Raw genomic sequence first — 22,510 nt, forward strand, 5'->3', positions numbered from 1 at the left:
GGATCATCACATTTTGTGTGAGAAGTCACAAGCTCCTTCAGCAGGGTCTTGAGCTGAGATCAGCTAAAAATAAGACTGCATTTTCCGGCACACTTTAAGGGGCTCCACTTATCTTCTGCTCATGTAAAAGCAGTGCAACTTTGAAGATGGCAGATTACGAGGTGCTGAACCTTTCATCAACTTTCTATTTGTAAATACATTATGCATGCTATTTCAAGCAATCGTGCAGCAGGGAGGTGATCTGACACCCACACTTGCATCCCCAGGAAAAATACGCCTGGAATTTAAGTGCATATTTAGATATATTATAGAGATATGCACGGTACATATATGAGAGGTAAAAATAGATAATGGTGTAAAATACAGAATTCATGAAAGACAGCTTGCCTAAAGCAGTGCTGAGAAGAACATACTGTATGCAAAGGGAAATGCATTCATGCTGAAGAATAGAAAATGCATAACAGCTATGCAAAATAAGGGCTTCCATAATGATCAGCATGTCAATGTGAATGTTAGATTTGCATTATTCATTTATAATAATAATTTATAATTTTTTGAAGTTATCTGACCAGTAAAAGCACCCAAACACACTTTCCTTGACCTTGGTTTGTTTCAGAGAAGCAGATGTCTTGGCCACCTGTGCTCCTAAAGCTACTTGCTCAACGGACCCGAGGACAAACAACACAACAAGACGTGTCTGTGTAACAGCGGTAAGTCGATGACCCATGTGTAGAGCGGTAATATTGAAGAGTGTGTTGTGTCAGGTTGGGATCTGTCAAAGCTTTGATTCAGTGCTGTCAAAGAGTCCAGATGGCATCAGACTAATGCAACTTTTCTGACACAGTCACCTGAACCACACTAGACCGGTCTACAGAAGCTAGGTCATGATGTTACAGGAAAAAGTGGACATTATCTGCAAAGGAGGGGGGGGGGGGGTAGATGAATAGCCAAGGCGGTCTGCAGCAGGGGTCTTCACGGGCAGCTGTGTGGGGTGTATAGAGGAGCAGCAGCTGTGTGGCACTCATGAGTAAAGCCTCTGGGCTCCGGCAGTCGTGATTGTGTCTGATATGAGGTTCTGACTCCCCCTCGCCGCCTGCACTGTGAGTGCTAAGGTCTGTGGCCCATGTGTGGGGCTCCCTGAGGGGCTGATACACTGCAGGTTTGCGTTTGAGGAGTTAGACATACAAAGCCCCTGTCTCTCTTTATATCTTCCTCTCATAAATGCACACATGCTGATGAATGATTCAGCTCGGGCAGACATGAGCTTGGGATGGCTGCGCTCCACGGTGGTCTCAGGGGGAGAATGTTTTCATGCTGCTCTTTCCGATCCTCTCATGCCAGATGGCCTGGTAAGCCCATGGGACTGCTACACACACCGACAACTGAATCTCAAAGGCTTCGGAGTCTGCTATAGGAATAAAGGCCAACATGGCTAGTTGGGTGCCATTGTAAATACGGTCCAGCACTTTCCATGAACAAGACACAAAAAAGGTCCAGAGGATTCTTCAGAAAATCCTTTAGAAAATTATGATCTTTAATCTCAGGAGGGCCTGAGATGTTTTCTTTTGTTTATTTTATTTGAGGAATTTCTGCAACCCTGTTATCAAAATAAATATACAGCTCTTGAAAAAAAAAAAAAAATGAAAGAGACTACCGCAAGATTTCTCTGGTTTTACTATTTACTGGTATGCAATTGAGTACAATTATCAATTTTATTTTATAACTACTGACAAAAGTTTGGCAGTGGCTATTTGCACTAAGTTCTATTTACGCTGTTAAAATAGCAAGATTTTCTGCTATTTATACTACTTATTGCAAATAGTGGCAATTATCTGCACCTCAGTATTGTAGTACATTATAAAACAGTACACAATAATAACGTATTGAGTGTAAATTATAGTTTTAATTCAAATTATTAAATGGATGCCACCTTATTGGAACAATACACACCTTATTTATAGTAATAGCCAACAATACATTGTATGGATCAAAATTATACATTTTTCTTTTATGCCAAAAATCATTTGGATATTAAGATCATGTTCCATGAAGATATTTTGTAAATTTCCTACCATAAATATATCAAAACTTAATTTTTGATTAGTAATATGCATTGCTAAGAACTTCATTTGAACAACTTTAAAGGAGATTTTCTCAATATTTAGATTTTTTTGCTCCCTCAGATTCCAGATTTTCAATAGTTGTATCTCAGCCAAATATTGTCCTATCCTAACAAACCATACATCAATGGAAAGATTATTTATTCAGCTTCCAGATGATGTATAAAGCTCAATTTTGAAAAACTGACACTTAAGACAGGCTTTGTGGTCCAGGGTCACAAACATACATATCCATCCATTTGATAAGCAAAGGCATTCTTACCTGGCTGTCTCACCATCACATGTGTGAAGCCGGAGGAGTCTTGCGCCAGGCTGTACCAGAGTCCATCGGGGTCCATGAGCCACTCCTCCACATGGCAGTAGTATGTTCCAGAGTCGCTGGTCTCGGCACGGTGCAGGGTGAGGCCGTAGAGCCGAGGAGAGAGCCTCTCTGACTGCACACGGCTGCGGAGACGTTCCTCCTCTGCATACGCTCCATACTCGAACGCTCCAGAGTGTTCGATCTTCAGCAGCAGCTCATCCGGCTCTCCTGCCTCTGCCTTCCGGGCGTACCACAGCACAGCATGCTGGGAGTCCGGGCTGGTTTGAGAGGTAATGGAGCAGTTGACACGCACCCGACTGTCCTCCAGAAACTGCAGACTCTGGTTGGACTTGTGCACCTTCAGTTTACTCACTAAAGGAGGAGAAAGAAAAAAAGGGGAAACGTTGTTAGAACAATGAATACCAAGACTATTTACAGACTATTTAGACCAAATACATTAGAAAAAGACACTTCTGTCTGTTGGCAGACAGATATTCTTGTCTGTGAGTACCCTTGTGAAAAAGAAGTGCACTTGTAATGTACTTCAAATCTTAAAAGTATCTTTTAAAAAAACTGTCCTTTAAGATAATATATTAATGAAATAAAAGGCCACTTAAAGAGTACACTTTCATGTTTCTTAACACACATAAATACACTTATAAAAAAGTGCACTTTGAAATAATATCCATAGGAATCCCCTGTTTCTTTCTGGTGTGAATAGGCCTTTAACCAGAATGGATATGTGACCCTGGAGCACAAAAGCAGTCTTAAAGTCGCTGGGGTATATTTGTAGCAATAGCCAAAAATTATTGATTTTTCTTTCATGGCAAAAATCATTAGGATATTAAGATCATGTTCCATGAAGATATTTAGTAAATTTCCTACTGTAACTATATCAAAACTTAATTTTTGATTAGTAATATGCATTGCTAAGAACTTCATTTGAACAACTTTAAAGGAGATTTTCTCAATATTTAGATTTTTTTGCTCCCTCAGATTCCAGATTTTCAAATAGTTGTATCTCAGCCAAATATTGTCCGATCCTAACAAACCATACATCAATGGAAAGATTATTTATTCAGCTTTCAGATTATGTGTAAATCTTAATTTGACAAATTGACATTTAAGGCTGGTTTTGTGGTCCAGGGTCACATATTTCCTGTTGCTGAAGGAGAGCTGGAATCGCTTGTTTTAGATCTGGAAAAAATAAGACATCAGAAACATTCTTGGCAGAGCAGGGCTGCGGGATCCTGGGCATACATATTGGATTACTACAGGTGCGTCAGGTGTGAAAGTCATCTGCAACGGCTGCTATTTCACACGATGAGTGGATTTATGAGTACCAGAAGAGTTCAGGCACAAGACACAATGAAGATGGGAGACACACTTTCACACTTGTTAATAAAAGGTCTCACATACTTACAAATGTAGATCATTAGATATGTGCAGCAGAGAAGCGTTCAAAAGTAAAGAGAGCAGATGTCCTACGTGCATCTCCGTTAATTTGACAACAACGTGCAAATGATTCAGGCAAAAGCATTAAACATACGCCACTGCATTACTCCTCTCATTTTCCCTCAACACACACACACACACACACACACACACACACACACACACACACACACACACGCAGTGCCTTTTATAAAGAAAATACAAATTTGGTGGGACTTCATATGATTGTTTCTTTTATTACCTCAAATTAATGAGCATCTGTTAAACTTCACATTCTGTTTTTCCTGCTTTAATGGCTCTTTGCTAAACATGCTTTAGCTGACACTTTGGCTCTGGTAATCCCCATCACGCTCTTCTAGCAAAGTCCCCTGAATCATCCCTAAGCCTGGACCTTCTCCGTGAACAGTTGCATGAACACTCTTACGCTTCTAACCAGCCGGCCAGAAACCCAATCCCTGCAGCAAAGCTCCTCAACTCAATTGTATAGTGTCAAATCTCACCGATTTAACACTGTATCTCTAAGGTTTTTTAAGATTTATAAAAATAAAACCGCAAAAGGAATTGTTCCTCAATTTAGGCTTTTGACTCATCAAATATATGGGCTTTATTCCATATTCTTAAAATCCACACACAGACCACTCCAAAAAAAAATAGCAGAGAAAACTATGACAAATAATTAACGATCACAATTGCATTTGATGTTTGCGGTAATACCGGCGTCTGCTGACATACTGTTGTCATTGTACATGCTATCAGGCCAAGAGCTTCTAAAATTAAAATGTCACGCTGCAAAATGAGCTTTGTTCATCCTGCAGGGCTGTCAGAGTTAATATCTCCCCACAGTTCAGCTTTACAACAGAGGACTCCAACAAAGCTGACAGGAATGAGTGTCTGTGTCCCTTCAGCTGTTGATGGTATAGTTGCACTAGATCAGTTGCTTGTTTGCATAAAGCCAGCACTAACTGCTAATTTAGCTCTTAAATAAAAAAACAAAAAAGTTACTTAACAAAAGAAAGATCACTATGAGAATCAAAGTCATTTTTTAATGTTAAAAAGGTTAGAAAGCTCTTGAAACAAGACGGCTCCTCACTCATTTGAAGTAATGGCTGTTGATAATGTAGCTATCACCAGAATAAATTACATTTTAAAATATATTAAAATAGGAAACAGTTATTTTAAATTGTAATAACATTTCAGTGCATTCTTTGTGACTTATAGGAGACTTCAAAACAGTTGTGTATATTCACTGAAGTGCAGTTTTCAGGATACATATAAAGAGTACATTCAGAATCTGCAGTGGGACAGAATTTAATTAAAATTAGTGCTGTCAAACGATCAATCGCGGTTAATCACATCCAAAATAAAAGTTTTTGTTTGTATAATATATGTGTGTACCGTGTATATTTATAATGCAAATATAAAGAGACACGGTTTATATTTTGAAAATGTTTACATGTATATTTTTATATTCATATAATTTATATATATATATAAATATATTTAATATATAAACATAGCATATTTTTCTGAAATGTATACATGCATGTTTTTTTTTATATAAACAATACATTTAAACAATACACACATATATTATGTAAACAAAACTTTTATTTTGGATGACAGCACTACTTTAAATTGACAAAAATGTGCATAAACTTCAGCAGTTTTTGACACTGCTAACAGGCATTTATCCTGTAAATGCAAAATGGCATGTTGTGTGCCCTCAGACATCAAACATTACTGGATGTGTGCACACTAAAGATGCTCTCAAAGCGCTGGCAGTCATTCCATAGGGAATCTCTACAGAGCTAGCAGCTAATCGCAGGAGAATGACTCTTCAATCCTCTAAAGCAGAACCACCAATGGATGGGATTTCCACAACAGATTTCTTAGTTTTCTTTCTAATTTCTCTGGTTTTGACAGAAAACAAAGGCTAAAAAAGAGATGTCAGGGATTATAGACCCCATGAAATCAAAATTAGAGTTATGTGGCTTTTAGTTAATTTAGCTTTGAAGCCATTTATGTGCTGTTGAAAATTCACTTTTAGCAGATATATGCGGTTGACATTTACTCATCTGTACATTTTTTCGTGATCTCGACATGTCTTTTTTTTTTTTTACCTTAATATGTTGAGATTATAATAAGATGAAAAGCTCTTTGATACACCACACTCAAGCTTCCTGTTTCCATAGGAAATACGTCAATGCAGGGAAGTAAACTACACTTTTCCTGAGTCCCATTGACTGCCATTATATGACTGAGAGACTGCAACGGTTTGAGTTAAAAATCTTCGTTTGTGTTCTGCTGAAGAAACAACGTCCCCTACATCTTGGATGCCCTGGGGGTAAGCAGATAAACATCAAATTTACATTTTTAGGTGAACTATCCCTTTAATGCCAGTTGCTTAAAACTGTACCTGCAAGTTGAATCTTTTGCAAGTTTTCTTTACTGCATTTGTTTGTGGCCGATCACATCACCGATCACAGGTGCATTCAGCAGATATTCAGAAAATCATGTTTACAAACACAATGCCATTTTCAAAGCACCTAATACTGTTGTTTGATTCTAGCACTGCTGCACAAATACAATCATACAATATTGCTCAGATTTACATAAGGTTATTCACAAAGGTTTTGAAATCAGAGAAAAGATATGCACGACAGCTCACAGTCGAGACACAGTTTAGTCTCCTGGGCAACAGAAAAGCAATACAGCGAACATGATTGGAAACATTTGCCTTCTCTGTTTCAAGCTCACTCCTGGTCAATGCTTTTCTTTCAGCATGATGCATTAGTGGACTTGGAGCGGAGGACTGACGCTCCACTCGCTCTCTCTTCCCACATTCAGTTTTCTAATAAAGAAAATGAGCAGACTAGGGAGCCTTTGACAAGACGGAAATGAGGTCCATTGGTCTTTGTACTTTCTGTCCTACAGAAGCAGCTATTCATTAGTTCCCAAGAGTTGCAGCAGATAAGATTATCTCCCCACTCATATTAGCCATAGTTATGAATACTCGTGTGGGTTTTCCATCATTCACTTGCTTTTAGGGTTACCCTTACTAGGTCTGAATCCTTCAGAGGGTCTCCTCCATGTGTCCTAATGAAGGAAGGCGGCCAATTAAATCCTCTCCGACTCTGACTCCACCAGGCATGATTAAACTATTTGATTAAACAAGATATTTGTTTTCAAAACTGCAAGCCATTTCATTTTTGTTGTACAATCGAATTAGGAAAATCAATAAATGTATGAAAAGCGAGAGAAGAAAAAAAAGATGGGAGAGTACGAGAGAAGCAAATCAAGCAGCACATTTTAAACAGCTCAGAGCTTGATTAGAGGCAGTTTGTGACGGCTCTCAGACGGAGGGGGAGGGTGGCAGCGGAAAAAGCAAACAGAGAAAATGTTTCGAGTGCATTTGTGATTTTCTAAGAAGACAGAGAGCTGCATTCCCTCCTCCTGCGTGTGTCCAATTTGTTAGCCCCAGTTAATTACCAACACGCTGCGCTGCCGAGATAAAGATGCTTTTATTTGGTTTATTTATTGATGACACAATCTCCAAAGATAATGCAGCCTTCCCATCAAGAAACACCAAAACACTTATTTATTACATTAATATTCCAGTGACATTCACATGCACTGGAGATTTTTAAAGGGGCCATATCATGAGGAATAAAAAAAAGTTTTTATTTTAATCAAAGTTTGTGCTAAACATACTATAACTGAGCAAACAAAATGTCCTTGCTAGTCCAAAAAGAGCCTTTACTGAAACTAAAGCCTGAACAGTATGTTCCCAGTGAGATCTTGGGTAAAAGTCAGACTGTACAGCTTGTAGGAGCAGTCACGCAGCACGAATGCCACACTAAATCTCTGACACTGCCAGAACTTTGTCAGAGGCAATAAATGTGGCCCACTCTGTCACAGTGAGGTACAAAGGAAAGATGAGAAAAAAATAATATGTGACTCTGGACCACAGTCGTAAGGGTCAATTTTGTGAAAATTAGATTTATACATCCTATAAAAGCTGAATAAATAATCTTTCCATTGATGTATGGTTTGTTATGATAAGACAATATTCGGATGAGATACAATTATTTGAAAATCTGGAATCTGAGGGTGCAAAAAAATCTAAATATTTAGAAAATCGCCTAAATTGAGTTATTAGCAATTAAATTAAGTTTTGATATATTCACGGTTATTACATTTACACAATATATTCATGGAAAACAATCTTTCCTTAATATCCTAATGATTTTTGGCATAAAAGAAAAACTGATCATTTTGACCCATACAATATATTGTTGGCTATTGCTACAAATATACCCATGGTTTTGTGCTCCAGGGACACATATGCAATTTTAACAAATCTTATGCTGTTCCTGACTGGATGTTTTACCCTTCACTCCGCACATTGGTCTTAAATGTATTTTAAACAACGTCCTGATCATTTCAGTCGGATCTCAACAGTATAGATTGTTCTCTGAATGTCAAATGTAATGGATGATTTACAAAAAGGCTATTATTAAAAGATAGAGTAGGTAAAAAATGTATCAGCAGCTGTTGAGTAGTAACGGCATTCAAAATGTATTTACACTGGAATCCCAATCATAGGAAACAACATATCACATGCTCGAATGTTTATTACTGATTCACAGTGAACCAAAGACATGATGCACATCTATTCGAGAAAATGGCTCTAGCAAAATACAGTAAAGTGTGTTTCACCAACATATTGTAGCAGACACTTTACTGGACTTTGTCAGATCAGTTTTTTCCCTTATCTGTGTCTTTTAGCATCTGTCGGAGCTTGTTTTGGCTGATTGAACATGCTGAATCAGCACTTGTAGGGTCGTGAATGTCTGGGAGGTGAAATACTGTAATCTGATGATTGTCAGCCTTGGTCTATTGGTGCAGTGTGAACTGGCCATAAGTCTATATGATTTCACAGGAAAAAAGACTAAAACTAACATTTATGTGACCTGCGATGTAAATGGGATCTATGCCACTAAGTATTTCTTATTCCATTATTAAAACAGCAATCTTTCAAGAGTTCTGTTGATGACACAAAACACAAAGCAGTCATTAGGGAAGAACAGTTAATCGGTAGCTGCTAATTTCAACCCCCACTGACAGATGAAGAGTCCTTATCATTGTCAATCACTTACAACATAATAATATCCCAGTTCATGCATATTTATGAGTTCCACAAGCACGTCTATTTGCACGAGCACAAGTGGAGACTGAGAAATGAGAGGAAAAGTGAAATGATGGACTATGGAGTGGAGTAAGTGACTTTCAATTGAAAACAAAAAAAAAACTTTTTTTAATGCAGCACTAACCCAAGTGCATTGAAGGCCGGCTTAGAGCTCCAAACTTGACTGCTCTTCCATGAGCTCTTCTAACTGTTAATCCAAGCAGCAGAGCCTGATGTGTGTCATATTAAATGTTCTGAAATTTAAAAAATGTTCTTAAATGTGCTTAATCCCATGAAACCGATTGTGTGTGTGTTTTTTGAGGGGTGGGAGGCTGTGTTCCCTCAGGAGAGCAGTTTAAGCACATCCGCCTTGCACAGTGAAGAATGGGGCTTGAGCACTGCTGCCCTCCGTCTGCTACAAAAACATAATGGGAGCCTAATATCTATGCTAATGAGGCCGATACATCTCTGATTCCTTTGTGTTGCAGAAGGATTTCCAGCAGTCTTCTACAATGCAATTAGGGCTATATTGTAATTATGTGGATCTGTGCTCGGGCAGGGAGTCCACAGATGAGCCCTCTGTGTCCTGCTTTAATTTTCCAACTTCCGTTGAGACGTGTCCCCCCTCCCTTAACTTACAACATATGTGCGGGTTTGGGTCTGTGATGCAGCAAAAACAGCTCTGTGTGGTTATCAGGGAACTCTGGGATTGCTGTGTGTTATCGGAAAGCATAAGTACACTGAGGTCTGCTAGAGAGGGCATAGGTGGCATGTGTTTATATGCACCGAGACAGACGCATTCAACTAAATCCAATGTTTTCTTTTGGCCGGAGCGAGTGTCTGGCGAGGAATGTGGCTGAATAGCATCTGTTTAATGCTCTCGTCATTTTACCCACAGGCCTTTCTGTCGTTTTGCACTCTGAGCCTCATATGTATGATAATCAGCAAAAACAACTCGTGCAAAAAGTAAAAAGGAACATTACGCGAACTGAAAAGTGAAGAAGTCAAGTAACATTAGCTAGGGAGCTCAGCTTTAAAAAAAAAAAAAGATGAGTGGCATCCTCAGAGACTTTGATTAAAAATGCTATGAAGTGTGTTTATGGATACAGGCAGGGGAGAGCTACTGAAGAGGAGTTATTACAGACAGCTTGAAGAAGCACTGGTGATGACTAAGGATATGTATTTAAAAGTGTTTACAAGTGGTCTAATAAATGCATGAGTGAAAATCTTTTTTTTTTTTTTTCAGAATATGCAAAATGACATTTGTAGCACCATCAGTTAAAATTTCCAAACATGTTTAGAGAGAAGCCTTGCTGTCTAACTGTCATGTGTTGCGGTACTCTAGTGAACATGCATCGACTGACACGGAAGAGAAGAAATTGTTGAATTGTTGTATTTTTGTTTTCTGTAACACTTTACAATAAGGTGTCATTTGATAACATTAATGTATTAATTAACATGAACGAACAATGAACACTACATTTATTACACTCTTTATTAATCTTTGTTAATGTTAGTTAATAAAAAGGGTCCGAAAGCTCTCGGATTTCACCAAAAATATCTTGATTTATGTTCCGAAGACAAACTAAGGTCTTATGGGTTTGGAATGACATGAAGGTGAGAAAGTGACCATTTTCATTTTTGGGTGAACTATCCCTTTAAGCATCATACAAAGTGCACACCTCATTTATGTTGCACAGAAAACAAATAATTAATTTCAAATGAGTTTGGGGCTTTGTTGCCAAGTTAACAATGCTGTACTCTAATACTCTAATAAAGAAAAAGAAAAAAAATGGATGTTCAACTTGCACTGAATTGTATGCATTTTGGAGTTTTGCAAAAATGTAGGTAGATGCAGGTTTTCAGTGAGCCTATGCTGCTTAAAATGCTGTCTGTGTAGGCAGTTCAGGAGGTTTTAGAACAGAGCCAGAGAGCAGGTGGGTGTGAGTTTGTGTGTACTGAAGGGGTTCTCTGAGAATCAGGTGGGAGACAGTGTCCTATATATTGACCTTGGGCATCACTTCAGAACTAATTTATTACCAAACCCCTATGAAATGGTTTTGGATATGAATGCTTCAGAAACAAATGTGCTTCATCAATCTTCCATTGTGTCAGTGAATGTCATGGAGTAAGGTCTATTGCCTGGGCACTGGGATGGAAAATAAGGGAGCACACAAAGCTCTAGTGATTGAATTAGGAGCAAAGAGCTTGTGGTATCTGAGAGGAATATAAGGTGCTCTACATGAAGGCTCCTGGGATACGGTCTGGAGAATACTGTAGATCAGTGCTTCTCAGATTTGTCAGGCCAAGTATCACTTTTAATCAAACCAGAACATCCAAGTAGTACTGCCGACTAACTGAAATTATACAAGGCAAATTACTCATTTTAATATGCACTCTACTGTACATATTACTGAAAACTAATGAAAATTCAGCTTTGCCATTATTGAAAACTAATGACATTTTTAAATTATATTAAAACAGTCATTTTAAAATGGTAATATTAGGGGTGTCCTTGACTTAAGGATTTTTCTGGTTGACTAGTAGTCGTTCATTTGAATCATTAGTCGACTAATCACACATTTATTAATAAACCATTTAAATCACTATTATGAGCCTTTAATTGCCTACATAGCCTAAGAAGTGCTCAAGCACATGCATAAAGCTTGCAACAGTGCACCGGCAGAAGTAATGATTATGAATGTGTCAGGGAAAAACCGTAAGGAGGCTGCATTAACATTTTAATAATTTGATAAACTAATGCTTTCTTTGTTCTCGGTTTAAGAGATGAACTCAGCAACACTGTGAAGTTGCTAATACTTACATATTTCAGATGATAAGCCATATTTGAGGTCGATGAATGACAGGCGAGCGTTTGGATGTCCTGCCCGATGTACTGTATTAACGTAGACTAGCCGTTAATGATCTGTTAGTCATGGACTGCACGACTTAGTCTCAAAAAAAAAAAAAATCCACAGACGAAGCGACTAATAAAATTTTGGTCGACTAACGATTAGTCGACTATTAGGGGGCAGCCCTAGTAATAATATTTCAGAATATTACTGTTTTTCTGATCAAATAAATGCAGTAATGATGAACAGAGAAGGGCTTTTTCCAAAACGTTTTGAAAAAACTCTCTATATATAGCCTCACACACACACACACACACACTCTCTCACACACTCACCCACAGGTGTTAATATGGTCACTTTGCTGTTTGATTCAAACAAATTGCTACTAAATAGATGCATTTGATCTTAAAACCTCTTCCATCTGCCTAGAGGCGCTTGTTGTTTCAGAGTCAGACGCTGGCCACTTTAAAAGCTGCTTCCTTTCATAAAATTGAGCATCTAGATGCTACTTGGAGGCCAAACAAAATCATATCTCGCCTGCTGATGATGGCTTCATTTTCTGCTCTCCTTTTAGCGCTTGGAGCAAAATTGCGGTGCAGAAGACATGATCAACACGGCTACAGTACATCCCACACTGAAGACGACTGCGCATGCAATGCCACTCCATTCTTCTTGGTTCTTGGAGATACGAAACACCTGCTGTTCACATCTGGACAGGTGAACTAGTTTGGTTTAGTGGGGTAAAGCAGAATGGACAAGGAGGTTCGAAGCAGAACGTGAAGCTACAGGGTCTCGTGAAAGGAGAAATGGAGAATGTGTGTGGGAAAGAGAGAGGCTGATAAATCCTCTGTGCCCTGGAGGGAGATTGTGGTGTATGCTGGAAGACTGTGCTCCTAATGAAGATGGACAGCAGAGATCCATCCATGGGACAGAGAGACAGCGCTTCTCCATGACAATTCAGATGCCGTCAATTACAGGCATAGTGAGAGCCATCAGACTGGTGCCCACTGGGTACGACAGGTGTGGGAGAGCACTGATCCATCACTGCCAGGACCCATTTATGTAAAAGACACTTAGCACTTTAACAAGGGCCACTGGGACAGCACTGTATTAATGAGAAAGAGTTTCAACAGAACCGGGTACAAGAGCGAATGAGAGAAAGAGAGCGAGAGGGGAAGGAAGCTAATATTGATTGTTTGTTAATTATAAGACCGGCCGGCTGGATCCAGTCGTGGCGCGAGTAACACGGGGAGAAGTAGGCTAACAGAAAGCATTGCTCAGCAGATGAAGCTTCAATAACTACAAAGGCCTTGGGCAAATAGCATGTTTGTCAGTGTGTTGAAGAATGTTAGGTTAACTAATTAGTTGTGTGCTTATACGCTTGAATGTTTCACGATAAAACCCAGTTAAACATCAACAGAGTCATTGTCTTGATTGTCACATTATCCATCAGAATTCATTTTAATGTGCTGGTTTGCTGCTCAAGAAACGTTTCGGTAACATTTTATTTTACAGTCCTGTTCTACGTGCATGTACTATGTCTTAAGGTATTAACCCTAACCCGAATCCTAACACTAACCATGTGTGTCCCTGGAGCACAAAAGCAGTCTGAAGTCGCTGGGGTATATTTGTAGCAATCGCCAACAATACATTGTATGAGTCAGAATTATCAATTTTTCTTTTATGCCAAAAATCATTAGGATATTAAGTAAAGATCATGTTCCATGAAGATATTTTGTAAATTTCTTACTGTAAATATATCAAAACTTCATTTTTGATTAGTAATATGCATTGCTAAGAACTTCATTTGAACAACTTTAAAGGAGATTTTCTCAATATTTAGATTTTTTTGCTCCCTCAGATTCCAGATTTTCTAATAGTTGTATCTCAGCCAAATATTGTCCGATCATAACAAACCATACATCAATGGAAAGATTATTTATTCAGCGTTCATATAATGTATAAATCTCAATTTTGACAAATTGATACTTAAGACTCGTTTTGTGGTCCAGGGTCCCAAATGTCATTTTAAATCTTAGTAGTTAGCTTATATTCTTCAGTAATTTCTTGTGTAATGCTACTGTAAATGAAGGTACTGCAAAATAACATCTCATTTCAACATTTCCTATTATTATACAGGTTGAAAACAGTTGTGATGTTTAATATCCTTGTGAAAACAGTGATATATATTTTTCTAAATAACTTTAAACTTAAATTTAACTAACACAAACAAACTTAAAATCAAGTTGAATTTCCCATGACTTATTTAAAAAGTAGATTTTTTGTTGTTAGAATATGATACGCTGATTTGCACAAAAGTGAAAAATAAGTATATTTGAGCTCACGGCAATGCATTGTGGGGTTCTCTGGTAAGGACACACATGCTGCCTTCAAATTTGGCCAAAAGAAGATGTCTTTGAAGGCAGAATAATAATGCTGAAACAGCATGATGCCTTAAAATGCTGTCTTGGTAGGGAGCTCAGCACGTTTGGATTTGAACAGAGCTAATATAGCAGCATGTACGCTCACCACTGCTCTGACTGTGATCTGTTTTCTGTGTTGAAAGCATGTGCAAACAGTATGCGTTTTATATCTGGCTGTGTGTAGGTGAACTCTTTTGGTTTGGTATTCTATGTAGGGCAACACTAAATCCAGTTTCTGTCCCATTTCCCATCCTGTTTGCGCTGAGAAACTAATGAAAAAATGTTCATATTCCACATCTGACTGCTTCATTAATCTGGAGTGGGAATGGTCCCATTAGGACACATCCACTGGTATTACCACACACAGATTAGATTGTGTCACAACGTTGGAAGGTTAGGCAGCTTCCCTCGAGATCGGCATAAATGAACATGTGTCATCTTATTGCATTTCACATGCGCCATAAAAGCACAACCGCAATCACGGGAGGAAAAACAACCCCTAAAATTCACATTTAAATGCCGAATCGAGTTCTAAAATGTAAAAAGATTTATAAAGTTGAGCTCAAACAGGAGAAAATCAGACTGCAGCCTCTGCTGGGACGCTGTTTGTGTGTGGATTCATCATCGGCGCTCTGGATTTATGATGAAATCACAGCTAGAGGAGTGTCCCTATATTACACTTGAAGACACAGAAATTATAATTTAAGAAAAAACGTGAGCACTAACTGAAGATGAAGATGAATATCGACGCCGTACGGCTTCGGATCAACCTGCCGGCGCGGTTTCATTTAGTGGCAGAAGTGGAACAGAGGGACAGCAAATGAACGCAGAGCAACGCCTTAAACAACCTACTCTCGGAAACTTCATACGTCCAACTTGACATTAGTGCTGGATTCCTCCGGAGGAACTGAATCGCATAAACCGCCTTCACAACCCACATCTTATGTATATAGATCCACGACAGGAATCCATCAGGAGAAAGGGTGGAATGAGCGACTGTCCAGTGTAGGATGCGCATAAATATTTAAAATGAGTGTGTGTGTGTGTTGCAGTTTTATCATTCTAGATAAAATGTAAGTTTCTCAGGGGAGAAAAATATGCTTCTTGGGAGTTCTTCAGAGAGATGGACCTCAGTTTAAGAAGGACCAGCGATCAATGGTTGCTGTGACTGTCAGCATTGCCAAACATGTTCGTCAGGCCACACACACACACACACACACACACACACACACTCACACCAGACCACCGGCTCTAACACTGCCAACTCCTGCCCCCAGAAACACCCTGCAGGCCACACACACACACACACACATCAGAACACTGCCAACTCCTGCCCCCAGAAACACCCTGCAGGCTACACACACACACACACACACACACACCTTTCTTGTCTCTGGAAGAAAAACAACATAATACCGTCCTACATGCATTATTTAAATATTACTTCAAACTGAAGACTCTGTTTCCAGTAAAATGAAATAAATCAGCATGATAAGCAATTATAGGATAACACACACTTGAGTCCTTTAATTTACACACTGTTTAATGCGTGAAGGCAGCAAGAAAGGCACTATCACTGGGAACTATGAATCATTGGAGTGTGCTTGGAATATGTGTGCTATGATCAGCATTCAGAGCCTGTTATATTAATCATCCATCTCTTCCATATTTCAGCAAATAATCCCACTAGTTCTCGGTCTGACACCACAAATGATTCATGTGGAACACAAACAACCTGAAATGAAGGATTGGACCATATGTTCAAGATTTGGGGGGTATTTAGCCACTGAAATATTTATTTAGGTCAAACTTTAATCTGAACATTTCCCACTCAGTTACTGTTCAACCTGACAGCCATCACCAGATTAAGACAATATATGTCCCTGCAGCACAAAAGCAGTCATGAGTAACACAGGTATATTTGTAGCAATAGACAACAATACACTGTATGGATCAAAATTATACATTTCTCTTTTATGACAAAAATCATTAGGATATTAAGTCAAGATCATGATAATCAATAATTTGCTGCTTATTAATAGTTAGTAAGGTAGTTGTTAAATTTAGGTGTTGGGTAGGATTAGGAATGTAGAATAAGGCATTAATATGTGCTTAATTACTACTAATAAATGGCTAATATTATAGTAATATGCATTCCTAGTAAAGAGACCCTAAAATAAAGTATTACCAGAAATTTGTATATTTTAGAAATGCGTTACAGAATTAGATATTTTTTGACCCTTTATTTTTTTACCTCGGAATTTTTAATAAAAAAAAAAATGTACTCAATCTTGGTTAAATGAGACTTCTCCAGTCTCAGCTTTACTCCCATCCCTTTCTTACAATCAACTGTAAGCTCAAATTCAGATCTACTTCCATCTAATCAACAACTGATGGATGGAACCAAGCACCTGCTCTACATTTTTCATTTTTCTATAATTCGTTTCATTTGGTTGCACATCACAATATGAAAAAATAAAAATCACCTTATGTAAATTTTCTGAAAGGATCTCAAGTAAAACAGCCCCTAGACTGAATCTCCATGTGAACAGAGAACATACTGCACTAGATTTTCATCAGTGTTTCACTTTGCCGGGCAATTTCTTGTTCCTTTTAATGTTCATAATGGTTGATGAAATGTGCATCATGCCACTTAACTCTAGATGTAAAGCAGCTGCTTTAAAAGGTACATATTTTTATTTTTCATTAATATGAAATGTGAGGAGTAAGAATCTGGGAGAAAGAGTAAATAAAAGCAAGAAACTGTGTGACGTCTTCACGTTTCTTCTCATCGTGAGACGTGAGATCAAGTGGGGTGTGTGTAGCCCCCCGGTCTGTTCCCATGATGCTGTGAGGAACTCCTGATGTGGGTGCTGAGATAAGCACACGAGCCGGCATACGTATTACATATGACTAAAACGGCTTTAAAGCATAGACACGACCGGTCCTATGAGACGAGACGAGCATCACTTGTTTTACTGCCAGATGCAAGACCTTCTCTGAGCACACAAAACAAACTTCTATTACAAACCATGAGGAATGTGTAGTGTTTGTTTTCACGGTGTGAACGAAGCCATCCTTGCAAAACTGATTCATTTATTGCATTTACACTGAGCCTCTGTTCCTCACGTTCACGCAGTGAGAAGGAGCTTCGCCTTATACATATTAAACAGGCACTTCTGGAGACATGATTTAATGTCTCTCAATAATGCATTCAGTCAGATGCATGATGTTTTCACACATCATTACCTCCACTCCAGTCTCCATTTCTTTCAGAGTATTTTCTCCACGCAACCGGTTTCTCAAAATGTCAGCTCGCAACATTTAGCCAGAAGTATTTAACATTTAGAAAACTTGCACAAACAGATATGAAGATAAAGCAGAGAAAAATGAAGGTCCTACATTGTTTATGAAGCATAAGGGTAGCTGCCATGAAATACTTAAGAGAAGATCTGTGGCTTCACAATCTATACATCATCTATTTTAAACTCATTAATTATTACATGGAATATTTATACTTTTAAAAATTTAATTATAAGACTGCAGAACTACTTAAAATGAACTAGAAGGCAAAATATATGATTTCCCTTATCCTTTCATATAAATGTTAACCCAATGATATTTTGAAATGACAAAAACTTAAAAACATCATAACTTTGTGTTAAATTTAAATGTATTTTTAGAAGTTTTGGTTTTAACACTGAAGACAGACACTAAGGTCATAGCTCATCCAAAACTTAAAACTCTGTCATTATTAACTCACCCTCATGTTGATCCAAACCTGTATGACTTTCTTTCATCTGTGGAACATGAAAGATGATATTTAGAAGAATATTTCATTGTCCATACAATAAAAACAACACCGGACCCCACCGAATTTGACCGTATGGACAAAACAACACATTTTCCTTTATGTTCCCCAGAAGAAAGCAAGTCGTACAGGTTTGGATCAACAGAATCTGAGTCAGAGATGAAAGACTTTATTTCTGGGTTAACTATTCCTTTAAAAAGACTGTACATTATTGTTGCTCCATCTTTCTGAAATGCGTTGATTTTCACAAAGCTCATCGTTCTGAGAAGCGAGGCGTGCTCTGATTGGCCAGCTATCCGGTGCGTTGTGATTGGCTGAATACCTCAAGCATGAGACTGAAATGTTACGCCCCTTACTGTATTGTGATGCCGTGTCCCGGCACAACGAGACTAAAACAATAAAACCCATTATAAACGAGGCATTTGTTGCATCCAGTGGGGACATAATTACTGATTATAATGACTTATGCTGTCTTTTTATGCATCGCTATCGCACCACATAAACATTACCTACTCTACACTGCTCAAAACTAGCGCTTGAATAGTCAGTGGCAAATTCTTTAAATAAGAAAACGTACTTACAGGCTGTGAGTCAGAAGCACCAGACTGTCCTTGACTCACTTTATAGAAACAGGTTTTGTGCACAGCTGGCATTGTAGGCTGCTCTTCCAGGTTCAGGAAACAGTCCTCCGTAAAATGCGCTGCACACACTCTAATATTTGGGTTGAACTGTTCTGGAACGGTGTTTTAAATACAACTTAACCAATGATTTCTAGTTGTGTCCTCTTTTGGAAGCCCAAACAAAGTAGTTTTGCTTTCACAATGAAACACCGCGTCTCCAGGACACAGCGCCGGCGGCAGCAACAATACTACAGCCAGAATAATAGCTACACCCTCTTTCTTTGCATATACTTTTGGGTGGTGTTTTGCAAATCTTCCCACACAGTGATGAAGACGTGGGGTGTGTTTGAATGAGCCGTTTTAGGAGGGTGTGGACGAGTCTTAACTTTTATAAAGAATATCTGTTTGGTTTTGAGACTTTAGTCTTTGCAACTTCAGGAATATTATCTATGCACAGCTTGTAACACTCCAAAGAGAAAGGAATACTTGAAATAGCATCATATGACCCCTTTAAGGTAATCACAGTCTGAACTTAAAACAAAGTAGCTTTAAAATTTGTTGTAGAACAAACTGTAAAAGTCTCTTATTTTACTCATAAACAGAAAACAGCTTCTCCAAAAACCCATTAGAAGCTCCCAAGAGAACACAAGACTCAAAACGGCTAATTCTCTCCAGAGTTTAGGACTATAAACAGAGCAGCTGTAAGCGAGATTACACTCTTCAATTCTTTGTGAAACTTCACAGCCAATCAAACGCCCGATGCGTCCTCGCTGTGAGTGACTGGAGGAGGCTGTATTCAGAGACAGAAGATGACAGAGACACTCCGGGACTCCATCAGGGCCGTTCTCAAATGTCAATAATGAAGTAAACATCAACAGCAGGGCCGTGTTTATGTTTATGAAATGTTTGTTGGATACAACTCTATGATGTCAAAACATCAAATATCCACCAGGACCGCGTTAAGCAATCACACCTCGGAAACACAGGCAGCACGTCTGCAGAACTGCTTCTTCATCGATGTTCTCCATCAGGCTGGAGGGTTTCAAAATTTTAGAAAGTGCACTTTTAAATTCAAATGGATTTAAAGAAAAATCTCAGTGGAAAGTCACGGGCCATTGCTCAAACATCTGTGTGTTTGTGCTCTCTAACGGCCTACCATTCAGTGCAATAAACACACAGCCAAGCACACACCAGGGAAACTAAACGAGCGCTCAGGATGATAAGTTGATTCCCAAATGCATGTTGAAGGGTCGTCTGGGTGCCGGCTTTCCCCTTGAGAGAGTAAGGTCATGGACCCAGTGGAGCAAAGAGCTCTGCCTCGCTCTGCATCTTAAACATATGCACGAGATGCTTGTGTAAACTAAACCGTTAACACACAAGGGGTTGTGAGAAGCGCTGTGAATCGAGAATCTTGGAAAAGCACTGCAAGTGTGAAATTGGTTTATAAAACAACAGTCCCTGGTGCCAAAGCAGCTATGCAGATGGCAGAGAATTGTATTTGTCCTGTGGGAGGAGCTAAACTAATATAAGGGGCTAAAAACTAATACATTTAACAAATATACACACATATAGTCATTTTTTTGTAAGCTCAGATATAGTGCATGCAAACTATATACAGTATACAGAGCGTTATATACGTAAGTGCAAAAATGCAACCTGTTAAAAAAATAGAAAAATCCTATATATTAATACAGTACATTGCACCCTATTATCAGATTTTATTTTTACAGAGCATAAATGTTAGTCTACACTGTTAGTCATATGTTAGTCTATAACACATAATAGCTCTTAAAGTTACAATCACAATAGTTTTAGTTTGTTATTTTAGCATTATTTATATACCATTATTGTATTTGATAATATTTGAATATTTTATTTTTAGATTAAGTTTTAGTAATTGCGTTATGTGCTTTTCTCATTTCTATTAGTCTTTTGTTTAACATTTTTGTAAACATTTATTTTATTTTGGTTTTAGTTTCACGTAGTAATTTTAGCACTGCCAAGTTTATTCATTTCTGCCAAGTTTTCTGTAGTTACCTGCCAAGACAACATTTTTCATTTTTAAATTTGCTTTTATTTTATTTAGTTTTATTTAACAATAAAAACTATGGACAACAGTTAAATGGTACTTTTTCTTTTTGTAGTCAACTCATATACTGCATTACTTGACTGTATGATATTTAAAACAAACAAACAAAACAAAAGTAATGTTGAGAGCAATGCTTTGTGGGTCCAGACAGTGTTCTATATAGTGCTGAGTGCTCACTGGTACATCAACTTAAGATGAATGTAGCTGGATGATGATGTTTCATATTCAATTATTAATATTATTATTGGAACACCATAATCCTACTACATATAGAAAATAGGCATATTCAATTTTCCAGTACAGTATGTTTAGTATGGACGTGCTTGCTCAATGTCTTGCACAAAGCGTAAATGTCTTTGTTTTATTCTTTCTGGTTTGATACTTCCAGTATGAGCTTTGTTGGAACAAAACCTTAAGGAAATACAACTTTGATTTCTCAGCATCTGGAAGAATTTCTTGTCTTGCAGACATCAATGTGCCAGACTCCCCAGCAGGACGTCCAACATGGCAAAAGAGCTCACCTCAGCTTTACATCATAACTCACACTTTACTCTAAAGACCTTCAGGAGAAAAATTAAATAAAGAGGGCGAACAAAACTACTTCAACTTTGCAAGAGATAAGAGGCAAATGAAATGCACAATCACATAGAAAATATGGTAACACTTTATAATAACTGCACGCTATGAATCATTAAGCAAGCATTAGTAAACAGTCAGTTCATCCTTTATAAAGCATTGTCCCAACATTAAGTCATTATTAAGCAGTTTATAAATACAGCTATAAATGCCTTGTTCTTGATTTATAAGCATATCTATTAAAAAGGAGATTTAAACACTTAGTTATCTTCCAAAGAGAAAAAATAAACAACACAGAGGGATACAGAACACAATTTGTTTTTTTTCTGACATTGCAGAGGTGTTTTTTTATTTTTTTATCAAGTGTACAGTCGTACGGTTTCATTTTTTGCGTCTTGGAAAAAAATAAACTGTGTTCTGTATCCCTCTGTGTTGTTTATTTTTTCCGTTTGGAAGATAAATGAGCCTTTAAATCTCCTTTATAAAGGGTTAACAAGGCATGAATATTCCTCACTTTAGATGCGCTCACACAAACAGACGGCTGGCAACTACTACATGTTTTATAACTACCTGACTTAATCATGAATTACAGCAGGAATATGTGTTAATTATGCATTTATTAACACACTGAACAACTATATCATGCGTCTAAATAATAAGATTTATAAATGTACATTTAAATAGTTTCTTAATCATTTACTTACACTGATCTTATTAACCACAGACAACTAAATATCTGGTTTGTAAATAAGATAATACTTAATTTAGAAATGATAAACTGATAAATTAATAAAGAATTAAATTATGAAACATTATAGATCTGCTCAAGAACAAGGCATTTACAGCTGTATTTATAAACTGCTTCCTAATGCCTATTAATGTTGGGACAATGCTTTATAAACGATTAATTGACTAATTTACTAATGCTTAACTAATGATGCATAGCGTGCAGTTATTATAAAGTGTTATTGAAAATATGAATTGCTTAAATTCACCCCAAAATGAAACTCTGTCATGATTTACTCCCCCTCGTGTCGTTTCAAACCTGCATGACTCACTGTCTTCTGTTGAACAC

General features: G+C 37.8%; 1 protein-coding gene across 1 annotated transcript in view; it reads right to left on the bottom strand.

The window, feature by feature from the left end:
• The window catches only part of LOC306875755 (immunoglobulin superfamily member 3-like), a 149,016-nt gene that overhangs the window by 6,563 nt on the left and 119,943 nt on the right, over nucleotides 1-22,510 (bottom strand). The window contains exon 7 of the mRNA XM_079426474.1: nucleotides 2,383-2,793. Within this exon, the coding sequence (XP_079282600.1) occupies nucleotides 2,383-2,793 (411 nt within the window). The remainder of the gene's footprint in view (nucleotides 1-2,382; nucleotides 2,794-22,510) is intronic.

Source organism: Barbus barbus (genome assembly GCF_936440315.1).
Source record: "Barbus barbus genome assembly, chromosome: 10".
In the NCBI taxonomy this organism is placed as follows: Eukaryota; Metazoa; Chordata; class Actinopteri; order Cypriniformes; family Cyprinidae; genus Barbus; species Barbus barbus.